At 47.6% G+C, this 14111-nt stretch overlaps 2 protein-coding genes across 4 annotated transcripts in view; both read right to left on the bottom strand.

The window, feature by feature from the left end:
* Positions 1-10299, bottom strand: part of GUCY2D (guanylate cyclase 2D, retinal) — a 51246-nt gene extending 40947 nt beyond the window's left edge. Inside the window, exons 1-3 of the mRNA XM_084806663.1 lie at positions 9523-10299; positions 798-1099; positions 9-363 (exon numbers count right to left, since the gene is read on the bottom strand). Coding sequence (XP_084662789.1) covers positions 9-363; positions 798-1099; positions 9523-10240 — 1375 coding nt within the window. The 5' untranslated portion in view covers positions 10241-10299. The remainder of the gene's footprint in view (positions 1-8; positions 364-797; positions 1100-9522) is intronic.
* Positions 10220-14111, bottom strand: part of CNTROB (centrobin, centriole duplication and spindle assembly protein) — a 51933-nt gene continuing 48041 nt past the window's right edge. For all 3 annotated transcript variants that reach the window (XM_084806666.1, XM_084806664.1, XM_084806669.1), the window contains one exon: positions 10220-10432. In XM_084806666.1, coding sequence (XP_084662792.1) covers positions 10410-10432 — 23 coding nt within the window. In that variant the 3' untranslated portion in view covers positions 10220-10409. The remainder of the gene's footprint in view (positions 10433-14111) is intronic.

Consider the following 14111-nt stretch of genomic DNA (forward strand, 5'->3'; position numbering starts at 1 on the left):
GCGCTCACCCCCAGTGCAGATGCTGACAGAGTCAAACCAGCAGCTGGAGTCTGAGTCTGGGCTGGAACTGTGAGGCCAGTGAACTGTGTGTGCAACGTGGCGGAGGGTTCCAGCAGCCACGTCCACACTGTGGGTGGGCCAGAGGCGGCTGCCCTTGCCGTCCGTGTCCAGGATGACATAGGGGAGTACCGCGCCTCCATATTCATCAGCTGACACTGTCTGGCTCAAGCCCTCCAGCTCAAAGTCCTTGGCGTGTTCGGCAATGCTGGTGCCCATGACCCACTTGCCGGACTTGCGTGTGCTCTCCACCGCCTTGGCCAGGAAGTAGATGGAGTTGAAAATGGTACCAAAGAGGGGATGTGCCTGTATAAACAGAAGGAAAGAGGAGTTAAGGCCAAATTCAGCTGCTTGGATAAATTGTGCAAATGGAGAACATTTGCTTCTGAAAACTACTGACACGTTTTCAAAATCATCTTCACAATATTAAAGGCTAGAAACTTGCCTCTGTTGTTGTTGTATGTCTTAAACTTGAAGAGTAAAACCCTAACAAGTCACATTCATTTGAATGGATCTACTCGAAGTAGAACTCTAAGTAGGATTGGGTTTTACCCAAAATCTTCAGTATTATGCGTGCTGAATTCTGTGCCACGTTCACAACTAAGAATGTAGTTTTGAGCACACACAGCATGCACAGCAATGAGCACAGAGATCCTCATAAAATTCAGCCTCTCTGCCTCCAACAACCTTACCCCTTATTCCCACCCAATCCTCTCCATTGCCTCTTTCTCTTCATGCACCTGGTCTGCATCAAGGTGCCTGGGGATCTCCCTCTTCTCCTGAGCCTCCCGGAAGGCCTGCCGGAAGGAGCGTTCTGGTGAGTCGATGGTGACGGTGAGCACAGCGTCATATGCCATGCTCAGTTTGATGTTGTTGTCTAGCACAGCGTAGGACTCCTTCTGGTAGGGCATGCTGTAAGTCAGGGCATCGTAGGGGATGAAAACATAGGTCCCATCTGTCATGTCCAAGTCCTCGGCCTTCTCCAGCAGGAGGCGCTGCTCCTCCCCACCCAACAAGACAGAGTGCATACACATGACGACCACTGGATGAGAAAGGGCCAAAGGGGAGGATAAAAAGGAACAGGAATTGGGAAGGGGAGCAGGTAGGAGAAGGAGGGAAGGGTAAGAGGGTTAAGAGAAAAATGAATGTCAAGTCCAGAGCTCATCAAGGCTTCATCTCAACCTGTGGGGCTATAATAAGGACAATAGGGCCTCTGTGCATGTGCAGGGTGCCTTTTGTAACTGCAGACATACCCCTGACATCTCCGTTTATGCAAAATGTCAGAGAATGTTGCTTCCATGTAGACTCAAGAAGCCTCAGCAGCTCTGTTTCAAGCTCTGGGACTGAACAGGGCTTATCACTGGGGCACAAGTGAAGTTCTGACTGACAAAGAGGGTGCATCTGCTCATATACCAAGTGCCTCTCCCTCACCACATCCTGCTCTCACCATCTTGGTGGAGGGAGAAAGCCTATAAAATCAGGAGCTGGTTTAATCTCTCTCTCTTTCTCTCTCGTGCTTTCAATGTTTATTTTTAAAAAGTAGGTCTTGGTGACTGCCTGGAGAAAGGAGCATCTCTGAGTCAGCCACAGCCCCCATCCTGTGGAGGGATTTCTACGGCTGCCAACACTGCTCAAAATACTCTGGCCAGGATAAGAGAGGCAGATCTTCTAGCAGGAAGTAGAGGCAGTGATGTCCAACCACCAAGACCACCCCACAAAATCATACTCAAAAGCCAGGGCCAGGCCTCCTCTATCATTGTGAGGCATCCCACCTCCAGCGGCAGATTTGGGGAGGGGGGGTACCAGAGGGCGGGCAAATGGTCAGTTATTTAGTCACCACATGGGTGGGCTGGCACCATCTGGATTTTAGTCACGTGAATGAAATACGTTTTTTGGAGGAGTGGGAGGGTTGCAGTGTGAATGTGAGGAGGAGAGAGAAAAAGAGTCCAAGATGTAAACACATCATTAGGGGGCATGCCAGGAATTTAAAAAAAGGAAGAAAAAGCAGGCATTTGGGGGGCAGGGAGATATTTTGACTGGGATTGCAGTGCATGGGCAGGGAAAGTTAACCCTTCCTCCCCAGCCGTAAACTGGACAACTCTCCCCACTCCCCCATGCTATTTTAGCCTTAGGAATAAACCTCTCATTGGCATTGTAGCACAATGCCATTTTGGGCTGCATTAATAGAAGCATAGCTTCCAAATCCTGGGAAGTACTAGTTCCCCTCTACTCAGCACTGGTTAGGCCTCATCTGGAGTACTGTGTCCAGTTCTGGGCACCGCACTTTAAGAAGGATGCAGACAAGCTGGAGAGGGTTCAGAGGAGGGCAACGAAGATGATCAGGGGCCTGGAAACAAAGCCCTATGAAGAGAGACTGAAAGAACTGGGCATGTTTAGCCTTGAGAAGAGAAGACTGGGGGGAGATATGATAGCGTTCTTCAAGTACTTGAAAGGTTGTCACAGAGAAGAAGGCCAGGACATCTTCTGGATCATCCCAGAGTGCAGGACACAGAATAATGGGCTCAAGAGACAGGAAGCCAGATTCCGGCTGAACATCAGGAAAAATGTCCTGACTGTTAGAGCAATATGACAATGGAACCAATGACCTAGGGAGGTGTTGGGCTCTGCCACCCTGGAGGCATTCAAGATGAAGCTGGACAGCCATCTGCCGGGGATGCTCTGACTTGGATTCCTGCACTGAGCAGGGGGTTGGACCCGATGGTCTTATAGGCCCCTTCCAACCCTACTATTCTATGATTCTGTGATTAGTAAGAGCTTTAGTAAGGGGATGATTTTCCTCAGGAACATGGCTGGGGAGAGAAGAGCTAAGCCTCCTCTCCTCATACACTGCCTAACCAATAAAAATCAACCCACCTGCCCACACCCCGCGCCTGCTATTAATGGGTACACTTCCTACTTCTGTGCCTAGTGTCACATCTACCCTAGCGCTGAGGCTACCATCCTATGCAAACTCTGTTGGGAGCAAGAGCACAGAGAGTCCCCTATGAGGTAAGGTTGCAAAATCTGGGACTGTTTAGCTTAGAGAAAAGGCGAGGGCGGGGAGACATGATAGAGGTGCACAAAAGGATGCATGGTGTGGAGAAAGTGGACAGGGAGATGTTTTCCTCCCTCTCCCATGATACTAGAACCCATCCCATGAAGCTGAGTGGTGGGAGATTCAGGACAGAGAAAAGGACTTCTTCACACAGCACATAGTTAAACTATGGAATTTGCTACCACAAGATGTAGCTATGGCCACCAGTTTGGATGGCTATAAAAGGGGATTGGACAAATTCATGGAGGAGAAGGCTATCAATGGCTACTAATCGTGATGGCTACATGCTACCTCCAGTATCAGTGTGCCTATGTACACCAGTTGCTGGAGAACATGGATGGGAGGGTGCTGTTGCAACTCATGTCCCTCGTGTGGGTTTCCCACAGGCAGCTGGTTGGCCCCTGTGTCAACCAAATACTGGAATAGATGGACCCTTGTTCTGATCCAGCACAGCTCTTCTTATGTTCTTATGGTCTTTTCTTCTGACTAAACATGCACAGGGCTGGACTGCAGGATTTTGATCTGGCTGCTATGGAGCAGCTTTGGAGAGCTGTAAGTGTGATGCTGTTTTAACAATAGAATTGTTTGTTTATTTATAATTATTTGTTTCTTGGATTATTTATACCCTGCATATTAGCCAAAGTTCTTGAGGCAGCATACAGTGCATTTAAAATAGAACAAAATGTACAAGAGTTATTAGTGAGGGGGGCAAAGGTGTATTCGGGTTTTCCTCCAGACATCAGATGTTCCAGCTGCTATTCATCTTCTGAGGGGGGTTCCAAACAGACGGCTCCTAAGTGATACCAGTTGAAAAGCCACATGTAGCAGCTATCCCATCTTCCCCTCCTCAACGGATTTGTTGTGGTAAGAGAAAAGATGGGAGAAGCAGGAGGGAAACACCAGAGGTTTACAAATGGAGGCAAACATTGTCTGGACTCCCTATAAAATTCTGTGAATGAGGCTGAGTACAACAAAAGTTGCGCCTGGAACCTCTGGGCCATGGCAGATCTCAGAGGAACTAGCACCGCAGCAGGCCAGATATTCAGGGGACAGGCCATGGCTCAGCGGTGGAGTCCCTGCTTTGCATGCAGAAGCAGAAGGTTCAATCCCCGGCAACATCTCCAGATACGGCTAGGAAAGTTTCCTGCCTGAAACCCTGGAGAGCCACCGCTAATCAGTGACTGGGTCACACATAACACTATCCAGTGTTGGTTTATTTTCCAGAACAACCCATGATCAGCTAGTGTGTTGTCTGAGGGATGCCCCCCCACCCCGCCCCAGTGGGTTATTTCCCCTAAATAAGCCACCCTGAGAACCCATGGTCTGCAGTAAGGGTTATTTTACCTATGGCGGGTTAGCATGTTGTCTGTCATGCCAGTGTGGTTTACAAAGATCGCCTACAGAGCTGCTCAGCAACAGTGGCCAAAAATGCTGCAGCTGCTCTGCTCCTCTCAAGCAATCCCTATTCCCACCACAAAGGAAGCTGGGATACCTGCCCGGCTGGGTGGGAGAACTACAGGAAGAGAAGGGGTGAGGGGAGGGGGTGAAATAAACTACTCTGTGTAGCTTCTTTGCCTGATCGTCTGACAGAAGCACAAGGGGTTGTTTGCATAACCACCTAGCCAACGTAGCTTGCCACTCACCACGGATTAGTGTGATATATGAATGCAACCAGTGTGACTACAGTACTGAGCTACAGAGACCAAGGGTCTGACTCAGTGACCTGGTTCACACGATCGCCGCAGCTCGTTGCAAAATTTCGGCTGAAATTGAAGAACGTCGGGAAAACCACTAAACCCTTCCGGTATGACCAAAATCATATCACTTATGAATATACAGTGGAGGTGAGGAATAGATTTCAGGGATTAGACCTGACAGACAGAGTGCCTGAGGAACTAGGGACGGAGGTCCGTAACAGTGTTCGGGAGGCAGCAACGAAATCCGTCCCAAAGAAAAAGAAATGCAAGAAGGCAAAGTGGCTGTCTGAGGAGGCTTTACAAGTAGCTCACGAAAGAAGGGAAGCGAAAAGCAAGGGAGAAAGGGGAAGATATACCCAACTGAACGCAGAGTTCCAGAGAATAGCAAGGAGAGACAAGAAGGCCTTCTTAAATGAACAATGCAAAGAAATCGAGGAAAACAACAGAATGGGAAAGACGAGAGATCTCTTCAAGAAAATCGGAGATGTCAGGGGAACGTTTTGTGCAAAGATGGGCATGATAAAGGACCAAGAAGGCAGGGACCTAACAGAAGCAGATGAGATTAAGAAGAGGTGGAAAGAATACACAGAAGAACTATACAGGAAAGATCTGAATGTCCCTGATAGCCATGATAGTGCGGTCACTGAACTTGAGCTGGACATCCTAGAGAGAGAAGTCAAGTGGGCCTTAGGAAGCATTAGTAACAACAAAGCTAGCGGAGATGACAGTCTTCCAGCTGAGCTATTTAAAATCCTAAAAGATGCTGCTGCTAAGGTGTTGCACTCAATATGGCAACAAATTTGGAACACTCAACAGTGGCCACAAGGCTGGAAAAGGTCAGTTTACATTCCAATTCCAAAGAAGGGCAATGCCAAAGAGTGTTCAAACTACCATACAATTGCACTCATTTCACATGCCAGCAAGGTGATGCTCAAAATCCTACAAGCTAGGCTTCAGCAGTATGCGAACCGAGAACTACTGAAAGTACAAGCTGGGTTTCGAAGAGGCAGAGGAACTAGAGATCAAATCGCCAACTTTCGCTGGATCATGGAGAAAGAAAGAGAGTTCCAGAAAAACGTCCATTTCTGCTTCATTGACTACGCTAAAGCCTTTAATTGTGTGGATTACAACAAACTGTGGCAAATTCTTAAAGAGATGGGGGTACCAGACCACCTTACCTCTCTCGTGTGAAACCTGTACGAGGGTCAAGAAGCAACAGTAAGAACCAGACATGGAACAACCGATTGGTTCAAAATTGGGAAAGGAGTACGACAAGGCTGCATATTGTCGCCCTGCTTATTTAACTTATATGCAGAGTACATCATGAGAAATGCCGGGTTGAATGAATCACAGGTCGGAATTAAGATTGCCGGGAGAATTATCGACAACCTCAGATACGCAGATGATACCACCCTAATGGCAGAAAGCAAAGAGGATCTAAAGAGCCTCTTGTTGAGGGTGAAAGTGGAGAGTGCAAAAGCTGGTTTGAAACTCAACATTAAAAAAACTAAGATCATGCCATCTGGCCCCATCACTTTCTGGCATATGGAAGGGGAAGAAATGGAAGCAGTGACAGATTTTATTTTCTTGGGCTCCAAGATCACCGCAGACGGTGACTGTAGCCATGACATTAAAAGACGCTTGCTCCTTGGGAGGAAAGCTATGGCAAACCTAGACAGTACAGTAAGAAGCAGAGACATCACCTTGCCGACAAAGGTCCGTCTAATCAAAGCTATGGTTTTCCAAGTAGCAACGTATGGCTGTGAGAGCAGGACTATAAGGAAAGCTGAGCGCCGAAGAATTGATGCTTTCGAAGTGTGGTGCTGGAGAAGACTCTTACGAGTCCCCTGGACTGCAAGGAGGACAAATCAATCAGTCCTAAAGGAAATCAACCCTGAGTGCTCATTGGAAGGACAGATACTGAAGCTGAAGCTCAAATATTTTGGCCACCTATTGCAAAGAGAAAACTCCCTGGAAAAGCCCCTGATGCTGGGAAAGACTGAAGGCAAAAGGAGAAGGGGACGGCAGAGGATGAGATGGCTAGATAGCATCACTGATGCAATGAATATGGACTTGAGCACGCTTCGGGAGAGAGCGCAGGACAGGAAGGCCTGGCGCGCTATGGTCCATGGGGTCACGAAGAGTCGGACACAACTGAACGACTGAACAACAACAAAGGGCTGCAGCTCTTGCTGACAGACTTTGGCATATTCAAGCCACAGCCACAGTTTGTCATGTCATGCGAAACTGGCATGAGTGGGTTGGTGGCGTGGTTAACCGTGCCAGTAACCCACTCTCACTGGGTTCGGATGATGCAACACGACAAGCTGTAGTCATGGCTTGAATATGCAAAATTGCTGCATGCACCAGTAAGCCCCGGGAGTTAAGTAACCCATCATGGCTTAGCGTGATGTGTGAACTGGCCCAGTATAAGCCAGCTTTCTGTGTTCCTATGTTGTTGGTCCTGCTGATGTCTCTCACAGTTTTGGCTTCTGATGGCAGATGCAAGAAGCACAGGGATGTGGCGGCGGGGGGCGGGGAGCAATAGTGCCTACAAGCCTCTTCCAGTCCTCAGATGTTTAAGTGCTGGCTTGTGCTTTGCCTCCCCCGGCCTTTGCTCCACCAGCAGACTGGCAAACAAGTATTACAAAAACTTCCACAAGTATCCAGTATTTCCACTAGGGAACTGTACATCTGTCTCTGGATATAGACAGATATATCCAGACAGACAGACAGACACATATCCAGTTTGCATGATCACAGGGTGGTTAGCAAGCCACGGTGATGGAGTAACCACCCTGCGCATGCCAGTTGCATGCTGGCTAATTTGCGTAATGACCCTTGCCAGGCACGGCTTCTCATATCGTCCGAACCCGGCAAGGGTGGCTTGCTGGGGAGGTTAACAAACCACCCGGAATCCATGGCCTGTTGTAGGGTTGTGAGGTGGTTTTTTAAGCACCCCAACAAGCCACCCTCGCTGGGTTCGGCTGATACAAGAAGCTGCAGCGGTGGGGCTTGGATTGGCAATCTGGCGCTCACAGGCACCACAAGCAACCATAGCTGAGAAGCCATGGGCTGTGGTGATCATGCAGACCAGGTCGTTCTCTCCCTCTGGGCATCCAGTCGTCTTCTTTCCTGCACCTCACTAAGGCTGAGCTGATCAGGCCATCTGATTTCAACACCGCCGCAGACCCATTTCCAAACGTGCCCTTGTGATTTAATAGGGCGGAAGCCCCAAGTTATGATGAGTTAAGCGAGGAGGCGGCTCCTTTGCTGGAGGGCCTTTGTGTGTGCTTTGCATGCAGATGGTCCCCAGCAGGGCTCCTGCCTGAAACCTGAGGAGTTGCTGCCAATCACTGCAAACCAGCCTCCCCACCCTGGTGCTGTCCAGTTGTGTTGGACGACAACTCCTAGCATCCAGGTGTGTTGGACTACAACTCCCAGCATCCTTAAACTCCAGATGTCTTCAGCCTTTTGAGAACCTCCTCAAACCATGCATCCCCTGTGCTACATGACTAATGCCAAGCAATCACCAGTAGAAAGCTTCCAAAACAAGAAGGAACAAAAACCAAGATCATATCAAAGAAGGGCACGAGGGTGAGGAACTGTTTACAAGCAAAGCTCAACAGATATATAATTTGATTTGACATTTATCCAACAGCTTTCGGGGGACCGCTACAGAGGTCGATCAGATGGACCTGCAGTCACAGAGCTTTTCTGCACACGGCTGTTAATCAGCTGTATCTACTTCCAATTTCATCTCAAAACTGAGATCCGAGTACTACATGAGGAGTGTTTCCTTTCCTGCTTTTCCACTACATAACCTCTAGGAGGCACTGTGGTATAGCAGAATACAACAAATACACAAAAGGAAATCACACTTTCTTTCGCTTTCACAATTGAATGCCACATTTTCTCTGCTCTAAAAAAACTCGCCGAAAGTCCTAGTTACACACAGAAGCAAAACTGGATGGTTCACGATGTCATCTAAAAAAACCCTTGTCATTTGTGCATATGGCATGACGAGCACACAATCAATGCCTCATGTGGAAAAGCCCACAGTCAGTAAAACAGAGGGACAGAGCAAATTATGTGCAGAACTTGGTCATGGGGGCCTCTGTTTGGCAGAGAAGACCCCACAATAGTTTCCTCTTTCTAAAATGTTCTGTATCTTTAATATGTTCTATTAAAAACTGAGAATTCTGGACCTTCTTCCTCCTGTTTTGTACACTTTTTCTCTCCACTCTGGCTTTAGCCCACTAGACTCCCAACCCCCTTCTAGAGAGCCACATTCACACAAATACTTCAGCTTAATTAGTTGACTGATAGATACCATTTTAACTTCTGTTATACTCTTACAGTGGACTGAACCACTGCCTGGCAATCTATCATGTGGTGACACAAACCTTACTTTGTGTGTGGACGTGTGCCGTGCAGTATGCCTCTTGCCACATGAGCTACTTTCTAACCACAGGAGTCAAGCTGGGAGGTGAGAAGCCAGTCGTATGTTGGCTCTTGCATTTCATGCGATGGCTTCCACTTAAACTGAATATGTAAACTGAGACCTTTATCTATCTTACCCACTCACAATAAGGACTCCACGTCTCGTCCCCTGCCAAAAGAACCTAGGTCTTCTAACTATTGTCCCCCAAATATTAGATCCTCTCCCTTTGAGAGGAGCAGCTGCCTATATTGCCCACTCCCCAGCCGTACCTCGTACATCATGGGTCTTCTGTATCCTGCGGAGGGCATCCTGTGCCCCGTTGGGCTCATCCTCCATGGTGGTCACTACCCTGACAGGGAGGCCAAAGTTACGCAATGAGTCAGCCAGGCCTTGACCAACTTCCACCCAGAAGTCCTGCTCAGAGGTTACCACGGCAACATGAGCCCACCGGAAGTACTTGAGCACAGTATAGAGCACAGCGGAGGCCTGCGGCAACGGTCGGACAAAGGTGCCAAAACGCTCCACCTCGGCAGCATCAGTCAAGCAAGCCCAGGAGAAGATGGGCTTGTTCCAAGCTTTGCCCAGCAACCCGGCCGCCTCACAGGTCGCTGGGTTGACCGGGCCTACAAAGCCAGAGGCGTAACGTTCCGAGTTGACAAACCCCACCAGGGCCTTTGACGTCTGGCACTCTTCACTGAGGAGGACATAATCAAACCAATAACCCTGGTTTAGAGTTGGGTCCTTGTTGATGCGGGCAACGGCCAACTTGGCTGCCGCATCAGGGTAGGCTCTGGCGTAGATGGAGTCACAGTTCCAGGGTCCCATCACACCCACCTTGAAGGTAGTTGGCTGGATACAGCAGGGCAAACAAAGGAACAAGAGCCAGAAGAGGAGGACCTGCCAGCGTGGGCCCTGATAGCAGGCCCACCTGTGATGGTTGGAAAGGAGGAGCAAGAAACTGTGGATGCCAAAGCCAACTAGGATCATGTTGCTGTGCAGCCACAGAATGGTGCAGTAGGGGAAGGGACAGGGAGGGGGAAAGGGGGAGAAGGCACAGCTCACAGAGCCTTAGTCCCTCAGGGGCCAGGCCCAAAAGTCTTTTGTTGGTGTGGGTCCATTTGCCGCCATCAACACAGTTAGGGTTTACCACACACGGTCATAAGGAAAGGAAGACTAAAGCTGGAAAAGAAAGAAAGAGAAACATCAGCCTAGGCTAGGGAATGGGATACTTGGGGTCTGAGCTTGGCTGAGAACAGTGCACATAACACCACAAATATTCCCAATTATGTCTTGTTTATCATCACATTTTTTCGATGTTTAGGCTGTTTCACTACTTTGGTAAAGAGTATGCTGCCCATAGAAAGCTGGCTAGACAGAATATGGCCACAGATTTGTCTTTCTTTGACTACCATCTTGTTACTGAAGAAAGTGTTGTCGCCCATAGCAACCACCTTGGCTTCATAAGTAGCCATCTTCATTTTGGTCAAACTCCTCTTGCCCTCAGGGACAGCCATTTTGTTGTCAGACTTTCTAGGATCTGTACAGCTATATATCCTTTCAGCTTTCTCTGGGGGTGGCAAGCAGAGTACTTCATCCCTCTCTTAGCAAACCCATAACATACGCTTAGTAATCACTACACTTCCTACAACGGCATGTAACAAGAAGAAACATCCCACCCACTCCAAACACACACATAGGTCATGGCAGGGGAGGACAACTGCTTCGGCCAGGCTCAATCCTATCCCATCAGCCTTGCCTGGTATTAATCAAACCAGCGCTCTGCTCACTCTCCAGAACCTCCATAAACCTGCCCCATTCCTCAACTCCTAATCTTGCAGCTGAACTAAAACAGGATTAACCTTTTGGCCCCAGCTGCCTGAACATATTAGGTGTGACTCGCCATGACAGCCCTCATGCTGCCATGTGTGGTGACCAGGTCACCTCTACCGACAGGGAATGGGATTTCACCTTTACTACAGGGATACTATGAGACCCAGCCCCACAACAACCTCACCCGTTAATAATTTGGCAAGGTTCCAGAGGGGAAAATTTGAAATTTCAGCAGGGTTTGTCTTGATTTCACATGCAGGGTTCAGAGTTTGAAAAATGGGAAACTGAGGGAAAGCGGAGAACTACAAACATTAATTATACCTTGCAGTTACACAATAATGAAAAGGAAGCCCTATTTCAATGTGTGTTTTTTTAAACCAGCCAAGGTAACAATATTTGTTACTGACAGTCTAGGAGACTGAGTAAATTCAATCATTTTGTGTTGGGTATTTTATTGTAAAAATGGGGCTGTTTTCATCCCTTTAAAACTTAGATTTTTACACTTTGGTTCACTAGGCTCTGCCTTTCCTGCACCTTCCAAATGTACCCATTTTGTGGGGCGAAATACCTATTTTCTGCCATGTGTACTAGATTTTTACTTCAGATTTATTTATTGATTTATTTAAAATGTATTTATTTAAAAACCCTGTTCCTAGCTGGCTGTTAGGACATCAGCATTGTCCCACCAATGTCAATTCTAACACATTTTGAAATCCTGAAAAATAAAGGGGGGCGAGGGGAGGACATGCTGAAAGGTCTACAGTGATGTGATATCAAAATGTGGTTTTTTACAGTGTTTTTTAGATGGAAATAGAATTTGTCTTTTGAAATTCAGGTTTCCAAAATCTTTAGCGTGGTATATCAGCCACACCCCTTCATGGATCACTGCCTTGTTGTGGCGAAGGGACGGACAGGTCATGGCAGAGGGTTCTGACAAAATGTGGTCCACTGGAGAAGGAAATGGCAACCCACTCCAGTATTCTTGCCAAGAAAACCCCATGGAACGTATCACAAGGCTAAAAAGGTCCGTCTAATCAAAGCTATGGTTTTCCCAGTAGTAATGTATGGCTGTGAGAGCTGGACTATAAGGAAGGCTGAGCGCCGAAGAATTGATGCTTTCGAACTGTGGTGCTGGAGAAGACTCTTACGAGTCCCCTGGACTGCAAGGAGGTCAAATCAGTCCATCCTAAAGGAAATCAACCCTGAGTGCTCATTGGAAGGACAGATAATGAAGCTGAAGCTCCAATATTTTGGCCACCTAATGCGAAGAGAAAACTCCCTGGAAAAGACCCTGATGCTGGGAAAGACTGAAGGCAAAAGGAGAAGGGGACGGCAGAGGATGAGATGGCTAGATAGCATCACTGATGCAATGAATATGAACTTGAGCACGCTCCGGGAGAGAGCGCAGGACAGGAAGGCCTGGCGTGCTATGGTCCATGGGGTCACGAAGAGTCGGACACGACTGAACGACTGAACAACAACAACAACAACAATCAGCCACACAGAATGTGTTTATGCCATGCTCATTAACCCACCATGAGCAGAGTGAGACAAGTATACTGGTTTGCCTTTCCACACCAAACAAAGGACATTTACAATTTGGTGGAGCGTTACGAGCTCAATTCAAAACTACCTGGGAGGTGTCTCTATGGGGAATTTACTGCAAGTTGGCTGTGTCTGGAGGTTGTTTGGGGCGCACGATGTCATAACCATCCCGCAGCCATCCTGGCGATTTTCACAGAAAAAGCGTTTTTTCTTAGACTACTTTTAGTCCGATTCTTTTCCTTAACTCGGCTTGTCTGCACTTCTGTTGTCTGCACTTCTGTACCAACCCTCTGCATGTACTTCGGCAAGATAGCCCTGCCCATGACCTCACTGAACTTGGTGAAGGGGTGTTCCCACGCTTCCCCTCCGTTTGCCTGATGTTTCTGCCATTTTGCAGCTGGTGTTTAAGGAGTTCTGAGCTACCTCATGGTATTTACTTCACTTGCCCACCACTGGCCATCCCCCCCCCCCACCTACCCCAAGTATTAGGTGTGCTGTGCTCCGGAGCCTCTACCTTAAAAAAAAATTCCTTTCAATCGATACCACGCTAAAGCACAACATCAAGATAATGCATTAGTGCTTAAGAAAAAAAGTTTGCTATTTCACTGACTAAATCTTATTGAGTGAGGACATCCATATTGCTTTTGGAATGAATTAGTGTACTGTTTCATGCATAAATAATGTGTAAATTTATTTATTAATTAATTTATTAAATGTATTAATCGCCCATCTGGCTGGTCACCCAGCCACTCTGGGCGATGTACAAAGTATATAATAAAACAGTTTAAAACAATAAAATTCTAAAGTAAAAACATTTCCTAAAATACCCCAGCCCACCCCAAATGCCTGCCTGAACAACCATGTTTTTAATGCATGGCGGAAGCTCACTAAAGAGGGGGCATGATGGAGTTCCCTAGGGAGGGAGTTCCACAGAGTGGGGGCCACCACAGAAAAGGCCCTCTCTCTCGTCCCCACCAGTCTAGCTGTCCTGGCTGATGGGACAGAGAGAAGGCCATCCGAGGCTGATCTTGTTAAGCAGCCTGTCTGGCGTTGCTGGAGGTGCTCCTTAAGATAGGGATCCTTAAATACTTTGTGGATAAATAAAATAATAAAATAAATAAAATAAAGAATACATTGCCTTTGACCACGAACAGAGCATTTTTCCCTGACCACAAAAGAGCCTTTAAATATTTGGGATTGTGGGTGGGCCTTTCCAAGCAGAGGAAGAAATTTATAGAAAGGCTTCAACCCTGGCAGCTCTTGTTTTAAAAATACATCACAAGTTACAGTTTTGGTGTGTCCCTGTGCTTCCTCCATTGTCTTTGCTTCAGTAGGAAGAACTTAATTCAAACAAGTCCTGATGACTCAGTTGTGGAAGAAGTGAACATGCACAAATTGCCACTCTATCCCCCCACGGTGAGCAATTAGATGCCCCTACGAGAGCTACCAAGGAGGCTTACAGTGCAATCCTATGCATGTTTAG

The sequence above is a fragment of the Heloderma suspectum genome, chromosome 6 (assembly GCF_057233095.1).
Source record: "Heloderma suspectum isolate Gila_16-S chromosome 6, 16-S_ref, whole genome shotgun sequence".
Lineage (NCBI taxonomy): Eukaryota > Metazoa > Chordata > Lepidosauria > Squamata > Helodermatidae > Heloderma > Heloderma suspectum.